Consider the following 13,888-nt stretch of genomic DNA (forward strand, 5'->3'; position numbering starts at 1 on the left):
CAACACCAAAAGTTCAAAGAATAACTGACTTTTATATAATTTTGTTTATCTATACTTCATAATAACTCTTAGGTGTGCCCCAGGGGCTCTTTTAGGGCTAATAAAAACACTCCATTTTTGGAATTATTTTACCATATTTGTCCAAAATTGTATGTGTATGTTTATTTAGCAGTTTTGCATGGTGCTGAACTCAAATTTAAATATGCAAAGGCCTTGGGGACTTTTGGGACTATATGGTGGGGGGGCAATAATGGACTTAGTCATTTTGGTTTTTGTAGAACTCAAATTTACATATGTTAAGGCCGAAAACTGTACTGTTTGTTCATTTTCACCAAGATTTGACGTGCCCTGGGAACTTTTAGAGCAAAATTGGGGAGGGGAATTCTGAACCTGGTCTTTTTTTTATGCCTTGTTTATTGTGCACTCATGAGGGACAATGCCTGCTTTGCTTGTTTTTGTTTTTTTTGGAAATCGTTAAAAACAAAGAAACTGGCCAGTTTATGCATGCAATGCCCAGGAACGAAAGATGATTATCGCTAATACAGGAGATATCTTTGAACATTAATTTTGCAAAGGTGTATGACGAAAGAAAACAGTGAGCAGAAAAACACGTTCCACAACCTTGCAGTTCTTGGAAATAATTTGTTGGAATAAGAAGCTTTATTATAATAGCATCAAAGCAGCGAATAGAGGGGGATCACTATACTAGTTAGCCAAACGAGCTTGAAGAAAAGTAGTAATCAACAGATCAGACAATTCTGCAGAAAACCATAATATTTATTTAAAAAAACACACAAATATTTCACAATTGAAACAGCTCTCATTTCATATCTATTTTAACATTACTAATCATAAGCAGCAGATGTAATTATTTTTATATTTTTTTTTACATAGGCATCACCACATTATTAAGGGCAAGAGGCTACTCAAGGATAAGGATTAAAATGTACAGTAGAAATTGGACAATACAGTAATCATTAGTAATGAAAATTTTGTAAATTTGTTAACTTATATGGAACGGCTCATCAAGAACTTATTTACGTTAGACTTGAACACAACCATAATGTAGTCAGCCGGAAAGCAGGAAAACGGAAGACAATTCCACAGGCGTGCAGTTCTAAGAAAGAAGCTTTGTTCATGGAATCTACGTTTAGGTTTAGGCACAGATAACGAGTGGGGGGAATTATTGATAGTGTTTACAGCTAGACGAGTGTTTCTTGTGAAAGTTAGGCGAGGGGGACCATAGACTGGTAAAATATTCTATATAAACATGTTATTTAAATGTTGTTCGTGAATCATATTCAACCATAATTTCAACCTCTTTTTCTTCTTTGAAACAGGAACACTGAACGTTCAGATGTGGTCTCTGGAAGGTAAAAAAACACTTCTGTCAAAATCTGGAAAAAATGGTTTGAACTGGCAAAGTGCTAGCGTTACATTACGTTCTGAACATCCGTTTGTGTTTGTGTTTGAAGGCATAAAAGGGTTAGGGTACAATAGTATCGTTGCTATAGACGACATTGATTTCCTGGACGGTTCCTGCGAGACACAGACAACGCCTTCCGTATCGCTGATCACCCAGCCACCTACACCAGGTAAGAAGACATACTTTTAATCAATGAAAATAAAACTTTCATAAATGTATTATTTTGGTTTATTGATAATTCTATGATGGAACACACCTATTTTTAAATTATGGAAAGTTATGTAAAGCTATCAATATCGGTGAAAATAACAAAGTTAATAAGTTTAACCAATTTTCTCTTTTCCTTCTTCTTTTCATTTGTGTGTTTTGTTTGGTTTTTTTTCTTGTTTACTTGTGTTTTTATCAAAATGGTCTATTTGCTTTTTTTAGCATTTGTATTGTTCTAAAACAGGGCATTATCAAATATTACTATCGCAATAAAAACCGGTGATTTACCTTGTAGTTTGAATAACAACACGTCTCTCTATATTTCCAGTACTTTGAACTTTTTCAATAACTATTGGAAACGATTTCCGTTATCACAATAGCCGCTTACCATTGATTTTTCGTTAGCATCGATCGCTGGTTTCCCATGGAATTCGAGTGGCATTAAGTCCCCCGAAAGTCGCAGCACGCTTCGCACTCATCCAATAGAAGTCTTGTTAGTGCTCTTCCTCCCCATTTCTTCTATCTTCTTGACACTTCACAAATATTCTGCCTTTTTCTTTGGGTTGGGAGGGCACAGTTTATGAGATTTCATGCGGCTTCAGTTGTTTTAGCTCCATGTACTTCCATGTTCATGCTTTACTTCGGTTGCAGTTTCTATGTTTCTATGTATTTGGTTTTTGTTTGTAGATTATGTTGGTTAGTTTTTGAGTTCGAGGGTTTCCCTAAAGATTCCTGTTGTTTTTCTTATTACATTTCTATTGTATATGCTTTGTTTCCCAATTAATTCCAATTTCTTCTTGTGTTTTTCCAGTTTGTTTTAGGACTGTTCATAGTGCCCTTGCATATCTTCTTCTTCTTCTTCTTGTTATTATTTTATTGTTGCTGTTATTATAATTATTACAACAACAACAACAACAACAACAATCACAACAACAACAACAATAACAACAAAGAAGAGATTGAACCTAGTAATTAACTCCTGTTCGTTGGTTCGTTTGTTCGCCCTTTCCTCAATAACCACGCCTTAGATTTTTTTTGTTGTTGAAATTTTGCACAAACATTCGCCATGGTGAGAGTAAATTTTTGCCAGAACGGATTTTCCGGGATAACTTTGGTTGCACCCCCCTCCTCCAGGGACCATTATCGGGGTAAAATTACCCCCAAATCGTTTGTCTGTTCATTTGTTCGCACTTTTCTCAATAACCACGCCTTGGATGTTTTTTAAAAATTTTGCTCAAACATTAGTCATGGTGAAGATAGATTTTTCAGAGGACGCCGCATGCTAGGCTTGTTTTCATTATTATTATTATTATTATTATTATTATTATTATTATTATTATTATTATTATAAATTATGTGTTCTGTTATCAAGTGTTTTCTCACTGATAATAATCGGTTGTATTCCCTGGAATTCGCGTGACAAATCTCCCCAGACTTTCAGAATATTCGACCATTTTGATAATCACTGCAAATTACTTTGTGTATTGTCGGCGGCTATTTATCAAGGATTTATTGCTTGCGACGATCATTGGACTTCTTTTGGATTTAGTTGCCATTAAACCTTCCCAAGATCTCAGTAATCGCCGCAGCTTTCTAGGTTGATATAAGAATAGTGCTCTTTACATCCACATTGACACCATCGCAATTATTTTCCGATATTAACCGGTACTGATGTCATAATATTATGTGCTTTTTTAAAAAATAACTTTTTTTTCTACCACAAGGAGTTCTGACACAGGTCATCATCAGAGATTACTCACTAATTATAATCGGTTGTGTTCCATAAAGTCTGGATGACAACGTTACTTCAGATTTTCAGTACTGTGGAGACTTGTTGTCACTCTGACCATAGGGAACACCACAGATTATTGTGATCTGTTGCTGATGATGGCTGGTGTGAGAGTTCCTCTTAAGTAAATAATATGCAATATGCGCGCTTGAACAAATAAAATTTGTGGTTGAGTACGGACGTGCTCTCTTTCTAAAATAGATTTATATACCGAAGACAAGATGTCTTCAATAAGTGTCCACACTTTTTTTCCACGGGCATATAAAATTGTCATCGACTCTTGAGAACGTGTTATTGCTATACATCTTATGAGATGACTGACCGATTTTGATCATTTCTTGTTCAAATGAAAAGGTACAGCAGGAGTTGGAATACACCCTACGAAATCCTGCTTTTCACAGCAGGTGAATTTAAAAAATAGAGTCTGGACGTGAGACCATGTTAGAAAAAAACTATATGCAATAAAGTCTGTTTTAACCTTGGCAAAATGACACAGAATCGTATGGAATGCTTTAGCCTGTTTTTAGACCATCTTGCATGAATCGAACATCAGTTTTTGAGTTACACGAGAGATTTAATGAAGGCAAGGAATCTGTAAGGGAAAATTAGAGATACGGTAAGAGTAAGAAAATCAAAACAGCAGAGTTGATTGTCCAAATAAAGAATTTCATGGCTAACAACCGTCGTGTGTTTATAGAGACAATAAGTTCACAGTTTGATGTCAGTGTGGGAACTGTACACAATTACTCGCGAGAAACTGAAGATGCGGAAGATTTGCACAAAGTTTATCCCAATTGCGTTCCATCCTTGTCACAGACTAATTGACCAAGGTGGACATCAAGACAATTTCTCACCTATAGTCTAGATTTTGCTCCCTGTGATTTTTAGTTATTCCCTAAGCTCAAGGAAAACATTAGAGGTTTTCGTTATGAGATAATTGAGTAGATGAAAGAGATTGTGACGAGGGTCATTGACAATCTCACACAAGAGGTCGTCCATGGGGCCTTCCAGAAGTTGTTGGAATAGCACCAGTGCATTGCAGCCGGATGCGATTACTTCGAAGGGGATTAGAGTTTCATATACGTACTATCAATAAAAGTGACCAAAGAGAAATAGTCTGGAAACTTATTTAAGACACCTCGTAACTTTTTCATAAAATGTGTTTATAAAATAAAAAAAATAAATATTTTATTCAAAGTTGATCTTGCATCATTATAAAGGTAAATTTTTCTGCTGATTATTTTCAATTTTAAAAGGTAGTCTCTTGTTATTGTTGCGAATATCGGATTTAAACGTTTTCATAAACAAATTCACTCAGGAAAATGCGAAAAACGGCAGTATTTACCAGTTAATACCAATTTATGGCCTCGTCTGCATACTCATATACGTAGATAACCAAGGAAAACATCATTAAATACCAATTGTTTCTACCCAGCGCTATTCGGGTAGCTTTTACTTTCATATTTCCTAAGCTTTTTATGTCCTTTGTTTGGTTTTTGAGTAAATTATTATGCCTTATGAAAAGATAAGTCTTTTAAAAGATTATTTAAATTACTTTTATTTTATAATTGGAACAAATTATTATTGACCGGTTTATTCAGGATAATAATTAGAATGTCCTCTAATAAGTTTGGAGGCTGGGTTCAATCCTTGGTAGAATCAAACTAAAGGCTCAAAAAATGTTACTTGATGCCGGAATTATTATGTAAAGATCAAGAACAAGTGGAGCAATTCTGAAAAGTATAGAAGTTAATAAAAGGAAAACATTCAGCTTGTTCTTGACAATGGTCAATTATTTTACTTTTTACTTATAACACAGTACCGTGTGGCTGCTTCTCGGCTGATTATAACATGGTCGTTTAAGTTCAACGTAAAGAAGTCCTAGTTTAGCCGTACCCGTCAAAAATCAATTTCTACTCAATTTCTACCAAAACCTATCATCATGGTGTTTACTTATTAAACTTTTGTCCTCAAGTGGTATCTGGACCTTAATAAGCTGTGATTACCAAATTAAAAAAGAATTAGATATGGAATTACGACCATAGATGGGGATACAGAGAAAAATGGTTTCAATAGTTCAGATAGTCGCCATGTACATATCAGCCGCAGGCAACAAAACTACGTGGCATAAGATCGTTTTTTTTCCTTTTTTTTTTCGTTTACTTGTTTCCCCACGAGGGCAGATTTAGACACAAGGTCAGTTTTTAATGTGGAAAGGGAACAAAAATAAAAACAATCTATCAGTCATGAAGGATTTCTCCTCCATTAACCGAGACCAAAGAATGAAGTGTAACATCAGAACAGATACTACACTTTGACATATGAAATCTTTTATTCAGGCTAAAAAATTCAACATGAACAAAAAACTTAGGCACAAGGCCAACTCAAAAGGGGGGGAAGGGGGTCGTTGATCATCCTTGTCACTCCAGAACTTAAATAAAAGTTTCTCTTAGCTAGCTTCTTCTTCCACCATAATACCGCATTCACCCTTTCATACTGGGGGACGTCCTACTTAGCACCCAATTGTTTAAAACATTTTTAATTAACGTATAAAAATTAAAAATAGATAATAATAAAGTTAATACAATGATTCATTTGTGTCGAGAACGGGGGAAGAAAAAAAATACAACATTGGTTAGTAGGACCCTCCCAACACCGTCTAGTTCATAGACTGGCCGTTCAACTTCCATTTGTAAAGGAACCTGAGCTCCTGCGGGACTGTCTCTAAGATGATTGAAATTTAGAGGGAGGGGTGAAAAAATTGCAATTAGGAAAGGTGGGGATCTTGGAGGCTTCCTAGTTGGGGAGAGGACACTTTGATCTTGGCTTGAATGCCAAGAAAGAAAATCATTTTTGCGTAATTACCGACAAGTTTGGTGCGCGGAATGATGTTTAGTGTGTCATCCTATGCTCTGGTTAATTTATTCACTCCAAGAAAAAAAGTGATTGAAACCCACTGAGAAAGATGCAAATGCATACGCGTACAACAAAGCTCGGGTGCGTGTATGCAAAGTGCCAAACCGTGTGCGAAGTAACGTCACGGTAGGGGAAAAGAAGAAGACAAAAGAACGTGTGCACAGATAGACGGGGACGTTCGAAAGGACAGAGATCAGAGAGAAAGAGCAAGTTTAAGTTTTATTCGGAGAAAATACCCGGAAATAAATATCGTTGTTACAACAGAAAAAGTGAGCCGAGTTATCACTTGTCCTATGTTCCTTGCAATGTACTCCGCATACAATGTGTGGGTCCCGTTTTAAACGTCGGCAGCGTTACATAGAATGTATTTGGAGATTGAGATTATACGAGAGGCGTTCCAAAAATAATGTCTTTTATTTTTATCCACCCGAATGGATCAGTTGAAAAATTAAAGTGTTATGATGAGTGAAATTATGCAATCATTACCCGAAAGTTTCATCACTCTATTGCAGATAGTGACGGCGTAAGATTCTAAGAAAGGAACCCCTGTCATAGACGTGCGTCAGAAGCAGAAATGAGTCATTGAATTCCTGGTAAAAATGCGTTTCTAATTCTAGTGAATATGTAGTACTAAATTCTTTAGTACAAAAGGTCACTCCCGTCTTCGTAGCTCTTAAACATATTAGTTAAATAAGGAAGAGTTTATTTTCGGAACACTCTCGTATGATGAAGAACGCTCCAGACATCCATGCACAGCCATCGTTTATCGTTGGCAAAGATGCCTTGAGTATGATGGTTACTATGCAGATAAATAAATTCTGAGCCACAAAAGGTCACTCGTTTTCATGGTACTGCTCTCGTCTATGTAGCTCTTCAGCGTTTTGAGTTCTAACAAAATCCATTACTTTTAGAGCGACCCTTACAGAAAACTTTATTAAAATTTATTTTTAGCTTCGATGTTGATGTGTGATTTTGAGCGCAGTTTATGCGGCTGGAAACAAGACACAACTGAAAATACGGACTGGGTAAGGACGACAGGCGAGTCGCGTAAAGGAGGTCCTCGAATGGACCACACAAATGATAATGACAAAGGTAAGTACGAATCGAACACTTTTAATTGAATCAGAAAGAAATGCCTCTACTGTTTCTAATTAGCATACAAGTAGTTGATTTTATTTATTACCTAGGAAGCAAACCCGGGAGGTAATTTTACCAATAATAATTGATTTCTTATTGCTGTCACATGCAAGGTAATTCTTACGGTAAAAAAAGCGAAAGAGCATATTGCGATAAAACCGAAGAAAAAAATCCGCGAATTCTGTCTAACTTTAAGTATAAATTCACAAGTAAAGTTTTACACAAGAAAGAAACAAGTGAAATGATTCTTATTTTTAAAAAAATGGTCTCCTTATATCACACTTTTCTCTCTCTTTCTTTCTCTCTCTCTCTCTCTCTCTCTCTCTCTCTCTCTCTCTATATATATATATATATATATATATATATAAATAGTACTATCAGGCTGCCTAAAGATAGAACTTCCTAACCTAAAATGCCAAATATTGATGTTATTGTTTTTTCTTCCCTCTTGAAAAACTCAATCATGTTCTGCGACGACAAAGGCAAAATAAGATTCTCCATAAAACAGCTAAATAAAACACCATGAATAAATATTTTAAGATATAAAAAGAATTGAAGCATAAAATTAATTCAAGTGATTGGATTCGGCCTAATATATATATATATATATATATATATATATATATATATATATATATATATGTGTGTGTATGTATATATATATGCATATATATATATATGCATATATATATATGCATATATATATATATATATTTCGAATCTCGCTGGATGCAACCACTCTGGTGAGTCGCGGATGACGAAACATGTGTCAGTGGATAATTACATTTTAAAAATAATATATATATATATATGTGTGTGTGTGTGTGTGTTTGTGTGTGTGTTTGTTTGAATGTTTGTGACATGTAAAATGTTTATTTGAATATGATTGTTTTTCTCAGTAGAATTGTCTGACGAGTTTGCTGCATTCAAAAACGAAGTGATAACATATTTTTACTCTTTGTTGAAGATTGTTAACAAAACAGATCTGTAACATATATTCCTATGACGAAAAACCATATGGTGTTACTGGACGAATGCTTAGCATAATTAAATCCTTCCTACGTGAGAGAAGAATCTAGGTTGTCCTCGATGGGCGTACGTCCAAAATATTTTATATAAATGCGGGTGTACCTCAGGGATCGACCCTTGGACCATTATTATTTCTGATATACCTAAATGACTTACCTGATAAAATTGTCTCTGAGATGGGTATATTTGCCGATGACACTACGCTCTATAGTAGGCTCGTGGGGAAGACTAATGAACACATATCTAAGGTAATGGGCGAAAACCTAGAGGAAGTTCTTCAGTCTGTAGTGGAATGGGGTTATAAATAGATTGTAACGTTCAATGCTGCCAAGACAAAGCTAGTTTCTTTTAATAATTACATGAAACCTTACCAACCACCAATAGCTATGGCTAGAGATATTTTACCTGAGAGCACTTCGTTCAAGCTCCCCGGCTTAACGTTCACAGGAAACATGAGTTGGAATAAATACATTGAGGTCTTCGCTGAGGCTGCTGCAAAGAAGGTGGGTTCTCTCTCTCTCGTGGTTGAAAGTTACTTACGCCTGAAAGTATACTGTACCTCTACAAAGCCACCATTCTCCCATGTATGGTGTACTATGTCACATTTGGGTAGGTGCATCTGCTACTAGTCTCTCACTCCTAGACAGGGTCTAAAGGAGAGTCGCCAACCTGATAGGTCCTGAATTGTCATCTAAACTTCAGCCCATGTCCCTCCGACGAAATGTTGCATCCCTCTGCCTTTTTTACAAGTATTTTAATGGTGGATTAACGAACTACAAACATTTGTACCCCTTGGAGGAAAATACCCCCGACAAACCAGACAAGCAGCAAAGTGCCATCCCTACACAGTTGAGATCCCTAAATGTAAGAAAGCCTTTTACTCTAATAGCTTCTTCCTTAGAACGGCAGGACTTTGGAATTCTCTTCCGGTTTCCTGCTACCACAACTGTACTGACATGCAGAAGTTCAAGCGTAATGTGAACAAACATCTTACTGCTAAACTACCTACATAGTACCCCTATATGCCTTGTTTGGGGTGAAAACATAATTAAAAAAAAGTAAATAAAAGAAATAAATAAAAGAACATGGGTTTTCAAAAATTGTGAATTGAACTTTAAAGTGTATATATATATATATATATATATATATATATATATATATATATATATATATATATATATATTATTCCAGTAGCTTTTAAATGAATATTGAGTGATAATTTCATTACGTGGATTATATCAGATTCTTTTCTCGCATTGCGTGGTATTCTCACAATGTTGCGACCGATGTAACCTCTGACTTTCTTCGACTGTTTTACAGGACGAAATCATGTTATCTTCGCGGATTAAATGAAGAGCCCCGTGTAAATGTCTGAATATGACAGAAATATGCCCGAGTAAACATTTGAAAGATGCCGGAGGTTACATAGACCGAAACATTGTGACAATAATACGCCAGATGAGAACAGTTCTCATATTATCTAAACAATAAACACACACACACACACAAACAGACACACACACACACACACACACATATATATATATATATACATATATATATACATTTTATATGGAAATTTAATCAAATGTTTTGGATTTTACCGTCATTGGATATTTTACTCTTCACCAGACCATCCATTCACGTGGAATCACCTTTTTCGCCCCCTCTTCCCCCTGCTTCACCATTTTTTACCAAGTAAGATCTATGACTTACTTGTAGTTTCATTAAATACGTTTGCAAGCAAAATCTTATCCCGCATTTTGCTAATCCCCACCCTCTGATGAAAAGGAAAGTATTTCTTCGAAACTCCGTGGATTAAGGACTATCCACTTATTCTGTGCTTCCTTTTAAAAATTAAATATGTTTTTAACTCTTTTTCAAGGTGTTTTCAACATATTTAATTAAGTACTTATTCTTATATATATATATATATATATATATATATATATATATATATATATATATATATATATATATATCATTAAGCACATATATATATCATTAAGCTTATATATATATATATATATATATATATATATATATATATATATATATATATGCTTAAGTGTGAGATGTAACGTGATTTTAAGAACATAACTGCTTTTTCATCTTATCGCCAAACATGTTACTTAATCTAACAAATCAATCGTACACTGTTGACACATAATCACTAGCAAAAACTTACGTATATTACTACAGGTATTTTAATCCCATCATTATTCGTAGAACTGCGTTTGGGTTGTCATTCCACACACTATTATAACATCTAATGATTATGTACTTGATTAATTAGACATATCAAAGCACAGCACTGTCCTCAGTTAGTCCTTAGACATCTCTGGTGGTTCATCTGTCCATGATCTATGAATCGAAGGATTCTATCCTGGGTACAGAAACAATTCCGATATAAATTTGCATATTTTTGTTTTATCTAGGTGGCTATATTATGGTGAAGTCGTCTACTTTAATTGCAAATCGGACTGCACGTATTATTAGTGACATAATTTACCAAGATCTACCCGTCTGCCTAAACTTTTGGTACCATATGGAAGGAGAAAATCCTGGTACATTGAATGTATACGTCAAAAACTCGGGAGAAAATACATACCCTGTTTGGACCAAATTTGGTGACCAAGGCATGGCCTGGAGATACGCCGAAATTGAGATCAGCAAGCCCGAAAAGACCAATAAGGTAAGTGGCATTTGATATATACGGTCCTTTTTACGACAAGCGATTTATTTATGCTATACTATCTGTAGGGATATTCCGGATTTTGTCCTTAGGTGTTTTATCCAAACTGCTTGGAGCTGAAGTTATGGCTTCTGGATAATTGTTTCGGTGGAGGGTTACTCTTAAACTGTCTCTTCTTGATATGAATTATTGTTATAACATTTCCTCGGTGTTTTAGAAAATGAAATAATCCTTTCCTTACACTATTTGGATAGTGGGAGTTGAAGTTTAAATATTGTCCAGTGAGTCTATTTTTCCCCTGCGTCCGGCAGAAGATTCTCATGTTGGCAAAATACACCTCAATAAGATAAGAGATTACATCATTCGAGACGTTATCAAAAGAACACTGAAGATAAAAATAGTAGTTCGAATGATCCAAATACGAACCGACTATTTGATATGGTGATAAAAATAACCCTTTATTTGTCACACATCTTTTATACATGTTAGCCAGGATTTACTAAGGCCAAAACCCATAAAAGATAAGTCAGTGACATTGTTGGTTCGATAATGGACAATACTATAAGAGAATTCGAGACGATTATTGACATGGACAGAACTGATGAAAGTGCTCAATAAACATATTTTGTACTAAAAGTTCATGATTATAAAGATCCTGAAGATTTCCATCATCATCTGCTTCAGGTTCTGAAGACCTAGGGCAACTGATGGTGGAAATCTGAAAAGAGAGTCACATTGGTCCGAGTAAGGTTCCCGATAAGATAGATAAATTAAGATGCAAAAGTCACTTGAGGACAACTATCCATAAGGTAGTCTGATGTACGAAGAGGAAAATTGCAGACGTTGGTGGAAACTGCTCAGAAGGCTCGCCAACAATATGTTACGACTGGATGTGAAAACGGCTATGGTATAGTCAGCTGAAAACAGTTCAGTAGCATTGTGTTCCATAGATGGGTAGCTTTTAGATACAAATTTTGCGCATAGAAAGTTCCGTTTAGTTTTATGTACACATAATATTAAATGAATCTTGTTTATAGTTATTGTAACTAGCCGAGCTTCTCTTTGAATATTTGACAGATGAAGCAGAACTTTTAGCTCCGTTGACCATCCAAATCTATTAGTTAAATGCTATCGAGGGCATCATTTAAAACCAAAGGTTGTGCCGCCAAGGTTCTACTACAAATAAAGCAATAGGAAGCATTGGGTAGCCGCAAACCTGATCAGAAGACACTGCAGGACTGCACTAAACCAGCACAGGTGGAGATAAATAGAGTCCCCAATCCGCTCAAAGTGCAAGGAGGCCCAACTGAACGGAGGCTATGCAAAGATAATTTCTCAGACTTGATAAAACATAGAGGTATGGAGGTCTAACCCATATGATACTAAAAAAAACTAATCGTTATAATCACAACTAGTAATGCCCATGTTTTACCATCCTCACTCTATATTACTGTCTATTGATCTAAGTAAAGGCTTTATTCAATGAACTCGTTTGATTCAATTTGTTTTTCTTTAACTTATAATTTAACTTTGCAGATTTACTTCGAAGCAGTAAGAGGACTTGGTTATGGAGACATTTCCTTGGATGACGTCGCCCTTCTGCTTGGCAATTGCCCACCAAGAGGTAAATTAGGACCTTATGCAGAGAAGGTACCGTGCTGAAATAACTAAGTTATTTTTTTAGAAATACATTGTTAACATGGGGTTAGGAGGGTATTTTACCAATATTCTGTACTTTTACCTAACAATTTAATAAACAGAAAATACTGAAAAATTTAAATTTCACTTTAAAATACTATAAAACAGCACAGTACCTTCTCTGCAAAAGTAATGTAAATCATTCCATTACTAGCACGGAGACCCAACTTTGTCCGGGATTGAATGATGATCGCCGAATGTATCATACTCACTTATTTTTATTTTCATCGAAATCGATGAAATCGCCCATTTTTCAATCAAATCGATTGACTGTGTGTTCTAGTTGGAAACCCATCGCAATGCCCGTGGAGGAAGATCATTTACATGCTTCCTCTCCGTGACCCAATGCACAATGTATTGTAGTCTACATTGCGCTGGAGAGAAAATACTGTTTATTTTAGGACATTTTTTATATATTACAGCTTGAATTAAAGTTTAAAATGCAAAAGTCAAGCATCATGCTTCAACTGTGCTCGAAACTGAAACATCAATCTTGAACGCACCCTTCTCATATCCAAGAACCTACTGCTGATATTATATGCCCGGCCTTACTGATTGTTTGGTGGTAATAGCTTGAATTTAAGTTTAAAATGAAAAAGTCATGTAGTATGCTGCCATTTTGCTTTAAACAGAACTATTGATTTCGAACGCACCCCTGTCATACCAAAGAACTTACCGTTGATTTTAAATGTCTGACCTTTCGGTTTGTGTTGCATTAAAACTTTTCAAATGCACTTGTGATGTTAGGCTGTGTAAAATGTTAACTTTGGTCACAATCGTCTGTTCTCTATTTTAGCGGATAATTTCGATAATCGATAATTATCGAAGATATTCCGATACAAATCATATCTAAGAACACTGCCAGGCACATACAGTACCTTCGTGTGAAATTTTATGAATCGACTAAGCCACACTACTATATTTTTATTGTCATCGAAATCCGTGAAATTGCCCGAGAGGCAGCTTCACATGCTTCCATGCAGTAACTTAG

The 13,888-nt window shown here is 35.4% G+C and overlaps 1 protein-coding gene across 1 annotated transcript in view; it reads left to right on the plus strand.

The window, feature by feature from the left end:
• Positions 1-13,888, plus strand: part of LOC145292801 (MAM and LDL-receptor class A domain-containing protein 2-like) — a 228,899-nt gene that overhangs the window by 103,686 nt on the left and 111,325 nt on the right. Inside the window, exons 34-37 of the mRNA XM_080138841.1 lie at positions 1,341-1,595; positions 7,290-7,430; positions 10,943-11,199; positions 12,736-12,823. Coding sequence (XP_079994967.1) covers positions 1,341-1,595; positions 7,290-7,430; positions 10,943-11,199; positions 12,736-12,823 — 741 coding nt within the window. The remainder of the gene's footprint in view (positions 1-1,340; positions 1,596-7,289; positions 7,431-10,942; positions 11,200-12,735; positions 12,824-13,888) is intronic.

This window comes from Euprymna scolopes, chromosome 14 (genome assembly GCF_053919585.1).
Source record: "Euprymna scolopes isolate OS-2025 chromosome 14, ASM5391958v1, whole genome shotgun sequence".
NCBI classification, from domain to species: Eukaryota; Metazoa; Mollusca; class Cephalopoda; order Sepiida; family Sepiolidae; genus Euprymna; species Euprymna scolopes.